General features: G+C 46.9%; 1 protein-coding gene across 3 annotated transcripts in view; it reads left to right on the top strand.

Annotated features, from left to right (window-relative positions):
• The first annotated feature begins 6523 nt into the window (after positions 1-6523).
• The window catches only part of SLC25A14 (solute carrier family 25 member 14), a 131521-nt gene continuing 131154 nt past the window's right edge, over positions 6524-6890 (top strand). Inside the window, exon 1 of one of the 3 annotated variants that reach the window (XM_060183582.1) lies at positions 6524-6834. In XM_060183582.1, coding sequence (XP_060039565.1) covers positions 6703-6834 — 132 coding nt within the window. In that variant the 5' untranslated portion in view covers positions 6524-6702. The remainder of the gene's footprint in view (positions 6835-6890) is intronic. The other 2 variants (XM_060183580.1, XM_007527626.3) reach the window with 2 other exon arrangements.

Raw genomic sequence — 6890 nt, 5'->3', positions numbered from 1 at the left:
TTCACTGCTCATGAAGCGACCCCCTGCAGGTGGGGAGCTGGGGGCTCGAACTGGGATCCTTACGCTGGTCCTTGTGCCTCCCCTCATATGTGCTTAACCCACTGTGCCCAACCCCCAAATATTTAATTTGTTATCATTATTTATTTATTGGATAGAGAAGGTCAGAAATCAAGAGGGAAGGGGGTGAGAGACAGAGAAACACCTGTAGCCCTGTTTCATCATCTTGCAACGCTCCCTGCAGGTGGGGACCAGGAGCTCGAACCTACGTCCTTGAGCATTGCAACACGCGCGTTCAACCAGGTGCGCCACCATTCGGCCTCTAAAAGTGTCGCAGTATATAAAATATTGGAGTGGGAGCCGGGTGGTGGCGCAGCGGGATAAGCGCAATTGGTGTAAAGTGCAAGGACCAGCGTAAGGATCCCTGTTTGAGCCCCTGACTCCCCACCTGCAGGGGCTTCACTTCACAGGCAGTTAAGAAGGTCTGCAGGTTTCTATCTTTCTCTCCCCCGTCTGTCTTCCCCTCTTCCCTCCATTTCTCTCTGTCCTGTCCAACAACAATGACATCAATAACAATAACAATAATAAGAAGAATGATGATAAACAACAAGGACAACAAAATGGGAAAAAATGGCCTCTAGCAACAGTGGATTCCTGGTGCAGGTACCAAGCCCCATCAATAACCCTGGAGGCAAAAAAAAAAAAAAGAAAAGAAAAGAAAAGAAAAAAGGAAGAAGGAAGTAGTGATAGCTCACTCAGTAGCCTACATGTGTGGCCCAGGTTCAAGTTCCGACACCTCCTGGTTGATGCTGGGGATTAGGGGGAGTTCAGGTTCTGTAGTTAGTGTCTCTCCCTCTCTCACTGTCTGAAAGAAAAAGCAAAATGGGGAGACAGGTGGTGGCGCATCTGGGTGAGCACACATGTTGCAGTGCACAAGGACCCAGGTTCAAGCCCCTGCTCCCCACCTGGAGGGGGAAAGCTTCACAAGTTGTGAAGTAGGGCTGCAGGTGTCTGTCTCTCTTCCTCTCTATCTCTCCCTCCCCTCTCGATTTCTGCCTGTATCTATCCAGTAAAGAAATATAAAAAAAATTAAAAAATATTTTTTAAAAAAAGAAGAAGAAAGAAAAAGCAGAATGGGAATGGTGAAACTGAGCATGTTGAGTCCCTGACACTGCAGAAAGAGAAAAAAAGGAGTAGAAGGAGATTGAGCAATATTAGGGTGGGGTGGTGGCACACCTGGTTAAGTGCTTATCGTGCTATGTACAGGGACCCAGGATCAAGTCCCAGGGCCCACCTGCATGGGGGAAGGCTTCACAAGTGGTAAAGTAGTGCTGCAGGTGTCTCTCTGTCTCCCCCTCTTTACTTTACCTCCCTCTCAAATGATCTCTGTTCTATCAAGTAAAATAAATACATTTTTTGTATTTATTTATATTTATTTTTCCCTTTTTGTTTTCTATTGTTGTTGTAATTGATGTCGTCGTTGTTAGGACAGAGAGAAATGGAGAGAGGAGGGGAAGACAGGGAGGAGAGAAAGATAGACACCTGCAGACCTGCTTCACTGCCTGTGAAACGCCTCCCCCGCAGGTGGGGAGCCGGAGGCTCTAACTGGGATCTTTACGCGGTCCTTGTGCTTTGTGCCACACGCGTTTAACCCGCTGGGCTACCACCGACTCCCAATAAATAAAGCTTTAAAAAAGATTTAGGGAGTCGGGCTGTAGCGCAGCGGGTTAAGCGCAGGTGGCGCAAAGCACAAGGACCGGCATAAGGATCCCGGTTCGAGCCCCGGCTCCCCACCTGCAGGGGAGTTGCTTCACAGGCAGTGAAGCAGGTCTGCAGGTGTCTATCCTTCTCTCCCCCTCTCTGTCTTCCCCTCCTCTCTCCATTTCTCTCTGTCCTATCCAACAACGACAACAACAATAATAACTACAACAATAAAACAACAAGGGCAACAAAATGGAATAAATAAATAAAATAAATACTAAAAAAAAAAGATTTAAAGGGGTCAGGCAGTGGTGCACCTGGTTAAGTCCTCACATTAAAGTGTTCAAGGACTCAGGTTCTTTTTTTTTTTTTTTTCCCTCCAGGGCTATTGCTGGGGCTTGTTGCCTGCGCTACAAATCCACTGCTCTTGGTGGACATTTTTTTACCCTCATTTTATTGGACAGGACAGAGAGAACTTGAGAGGGGAAGGGAAGATAGATAGAAAGGTAATGTGTCCTCCCTGCAAGTTGAAAGCCGGGGTCTTGAACCTGGATCCTTGTGCTTTAGACTATGTGTGCTTAGGCAGGTATGCCACCCTACGCCCCCCCCCCCAATATTTCTCTAATATTCATCAATGTTAGGGAGTTCACATCTGGAATATATGCACAAGTTGCTTTCTTTTCAGTAAGGAAGCTTCTGAAGGTAAGAGTCGGTGGTATCCCAGCGGGTTAAGCGCATGTGGGGCAAAGCCCAAGGACCTGCGTAAGGATCCTGGTTTGAGCCTCTGGCTCCCCACCTGCAGGGAAGTCGTTTCACAGGCAGTGAAGCAGGTCTGCAGGTGTCATTAAGGTCTGCGTGTCATTAAAGCCAAGAACAGCTTTGCATAGTGGTGCGGAACATGGGTTTTGATCATCAGATTGGAACTGGAGTCATTGTTCTGTAGTGATCAAGTTGCTTTTAATTTCTTAGGACTTTAGTTTTCTCATCTTTCAAAAGGGACAAATAATAGTGCTTGTCTTGTAGAGTAGTTGTGAGCATTGTGAAGCTCTTGGCACCATCCTGGGCAAGAATTCCATGATGCCAATTAACATGATTTCTTTTCTTTTTTTTAAGTTTTTTAAATTTATTTTTAATTTTATTCATTTATTTTTTTTTACCAGAGTACTGTTCAGCTCTGGCTTATGGTGGTGCGGGGGGATTGAACCTGGGAGTTCAAAGCCTCAGGCATGAGAGTGTTTGCATAACCATTATGCTATCTACCCTCCACCCGTCAATTAACATTATTATGAGTACTACCTGAAAAATATTTTATAATCATTTATTGATGATGGCTGTGAATCCATATTTTTATTTCTTCCTTTTTAAATATTTATTTTCCCTTTTGTTGCCCTTGTTTTTTATTGTTGTTGTTATTGATGTCGTCATTTTTAGATAGGACAGAGAGAAATGGAGAGAGGAGGGGAAGACAGACGGGGGGAGAGAGAGACACCCGGAGACCTGCTTCACCACTTGTGAAGCGGCTCCCTTGCAGGTGGGGGTCCGGGGGCTCAAACCAGGATCGTTACACTGGTCCCAGTTCGAGCCCCCAGCTCCCTACTTGCAGCAGGGTCGCTTCACAAGCAATGAAGCCGACGTGTAAATGTCTCTCTTTCTCCCTCTCTATCTTCCCCTCCCCTCTCAATTTCTCTCTGTCCTATCCAATATGTGTGTGTGTGTGTGTGTGTGTGTGTGTGTGTGCGCGCGCGCACGTGCTAAATTCTTGTAATTAAAAACTAAAAAACTTTGTGTGGGCTTTGTCTGGAGTTTAACAAATGGGAAGTAAAGGGGCAAAGATGAGCTAGTCATTCATCAATGAAGGAGCTAGTTACCAGAGCTCAGCTACTGTTCAGGTCCTGGGGGAAGCAGATCCCAAGAAGGAGAGCATAACAAAGAGCACAGGAGCAGAGAGGTATGACTTCTGCCAGACACTTAACTTAAATAATTTTCTCTTTTTTTGCTCCTGGAGGCCATTTCCCCCATTTGGTTGCCCTTGTAGTTGTCATTGTTATTGTTGTTATTGAATAGGACAGAGAGAAATCGGGAGAGGAGGGGAAGACAGAGAGGAGGAGAGAAAGATAGATACTGCAGACCTGCTTCACCACTTATGAATTGATCCCCCTGCTGGTGGGGAGCTGTGGGCTCAAACCAGGGTCCTTATGCTGGTTCTTGGGCTTTGAGGCATGTGCGCTTATCCCACTGCGCTACCACCCAGACCCTCTTAAATAACTTTCTATAAACCCACATACCATTGTGGGTTTGCGAAAGTCCATAGTATATTTCTCAGGCTGACCTCAGCCATATGCTAATTACGCTTATGCCCCAACAATTCACTTTGCTCACTGGGCAAACTTTAGAAGTATTAAGCCATGGCAGCCAGAGTGGTAGTGCAGCGGGTTAAGCACATGTGGCGCAAAGCGCAAGGATCGGCGTAAGAATCCCAGTTTGAGCCCCCAGCTCCCCACCTGCAGGGGGGTCGCTTCACAGGTGGTGAAGCAGGTCTGCAGGTGTCTATCTTTCTCTCCCTCTCTCTGTCTTCCCCTCCTCTCTCCATTTCTCTCTGTCTTATCCAATGACAATGACATCAATAACAACAATAATAACTACAACAATAAAACAAGGGCAACAAAAAGGAATAAGTAGTTTTTTTTTAAAAAAAGTATTAAGCCAATCACAATTGAAACTAGAATTCAGGAGGAGGGTAGATAGCATAATGGCTATGCAAACAGACTCTTATGCCTGAGGCTTTGAAGTCCCAGGTTCAATCCCCAGCACCACCATAAGCCAGAGCTGAACAGTGCTCTGGTTAAAAAATTTAAAATAAAATAAAAAAAATAAAGAAACTACAATTCAGTTTATTTACACCATGGGTGGAACAGCATTTCCACAAATTTTTTGAGGGGGTTAATGGTTTACACTGCAGTCATTGACATACAAGTACAATTCCATTATGCACCAAGACTCCACAATTCTTTCCGATGTTTTTTTTCTTTATTTGGGGGAGATTAATGGTTTATAGTCAACAATAAAATACAGTAAGTGGTACATGTGTAACATTTCTCAGTTTTCCACATAATACTCTAACCTCCCCACCTACATCCTCCTCTGCCATCATGTTCTAGGACATGAACACCTCCTCCCCCCACAGTCTTTTCCTCTGGTGCAATACACCAATTCCAGTCCAAGTTCTGCTTTGTGTTTTCCCTTCTGTTCTTATTTTTCAATTTCTGTCTATGAGTGGAATCATCCTATAATCATCCTTCTCTTTCTGGCTTATCTCACTTAACATGATTCCTTCAAGCTCCATCCAAGATGAAGTGAAGAAGGTGAATTCACCATTTTTAAATAGCTGAGTAGTATTCCATTGTGCATAAATACCACAACTTTTCCAGCCTCTCATCTGTTGTTGGACACCTAATTTTTTTTTTAATTGAGAAAATGATAGGAGAGGGGAAGACAGAGAAAGGGAGAAAAAGACAGACACGTGCAGATCTACTTTACCGCCTGTGAAGTGTACCCCCTGCAGGTGAGGAATCGGGGCTCGAACTGGGATCCTTACACCAGTCCTTGTGTGCTTCTTCTTCTAGCGTTTGCCCTTCTTCCGTAGCCAGTCAACAGCGTCAGGTTGAGCTGCTTGTTGCTGGCTTTGAAAGTGACTGGGATCCATGTGGATTCAGTCGGCTAGGAAGGATCGTCAGTTTCCCCAATGAATGGGTACTCACGGGATGCACCACGGGAAGGTCGATCCATAACCGCTGCACTACCTCCCGACCCCTTAATTTTTTTTTTTTTTGCCTTCAGGGTTATTGCACTAGGAATCCACTGCTCACGGAAGCTATGTTTTCCTTTTTTGTTGCCTTTGTTGTTTATCACTGCTGTTATTATTACTGTCGTTGTTGTTTGATAGGACAGAAAGAAATGGAAATAGGAAGGTAAGACAGAGGAGGGAGAAAGACACCTGCAGACCTGCTTCCCCGCCTGTGAAGCGATCCCTCTGCAGGTGGGGAGCTGGGGGCTGGAACTGGCATCCTTTGCTGGGTCCTTGTGCTTTGTGGCCTTATGACTTAACCCGCTGAGCCACCACCCAGCCCCACCCCCACACCAAAATTTATTCCAGGTTTTGGCTATTACAAATTGTGCTACCATTAACATAGGTATGCACAGATCTTTTTGGATGGGTGTATTTGGGTCCTTAGGATATATCCCAGGAGAGGAACTGCAGGGTCCATTTCTAGTCTTCTGAGAATTCCCCAGACTTGCAGCAATTTCTTGTGGGCTCTCAGGGGCTACAACCAGACGCCTGTGAGACAGTTGCTCTCACCATTTTTAGTTGTCATGTGAGGATTAAGCTGGGCTCCTGTTAGCATTTCTACTTTTCAGGTTTCTGTTTTTCTTTTGTTTATGATCTCTTCTTTCTCAACCAAATACTGTAGAGTCCAGGGCCTGAGACTAATTCTTCAGTCTCCAATGCTGGGGGCTCAGCAGGTGCAGAGGGTTATTTGGTTCCTTGATCTGTATTTTCTTAGTGCAAGGAGTTCAGACTCCTTGCACCAAATCCTGCGTGCAAGTGGGGGGAGGGGGTGGCTTTTCCTCATTTTCCCACTCTGGGTTTAAGGCCTTTGCCCCGCCCCCTACCTTGTCTTCCATTCCCCCCTGCGCAGGCGCCCCGCCCCTGGCACGCGCCCTCCTTCCGTAGCCCTAGGACGCATGCGCGGGGAGTTGGGCGTGGTCCCACATCTGCCCCTGAACTTACCGGTGAGCGCACGTTAGTTGCACTAGCTGCCAAGTTCTCCTGACCTGTCCTCCTCTCCCTCCGCCACCTGAGAGTCAGGTTACGCTCTCTGGGCCTTCGCGCCGGCTACTCACCTGCTGTCTGCCCCACGCCTCCCCCCTGCCCCACTAAAGAGGCCTTTGTGGCCTCTCGTTTCGCGCCTTCTTTTTCTTAGGTGCGGAGGAGGCGGGGCTGCAATGGCCGCGCCAAAGTTGCCGTGGCGACGACTTGGTTACTTCCGCCGATCTCAATACTTCCGGGTTGGCTTTGCGGTGGCGTTTCCGACAGTGGGAGCCTCTGCTTCCCAATCTTCTGATGAGCCTGAGCAGGTGAGGGGGGAGCTCCTGGATTTCCAGGCTGGGGAGCGGGGCTGGGCCGCGCCGGG

This window comes from Erinaceus europaeus, chromosome X (assembly GCF_950295315.1).
Source record: "Erinaceus europaeus chromosome X, mEriEur2.1, whole genome shotgun sequence".
In the NCBI taxonomy this organism is placed as follows: Eukaryota; Metazoa; Chordata; class Mammalia; order Eulipotyphla; family Erinaceidae; genus Erinaceus; species Erinaceus europaeus.
This window is presented reverse-complemented; position numbering and strand designations above follow the sequence as displayed.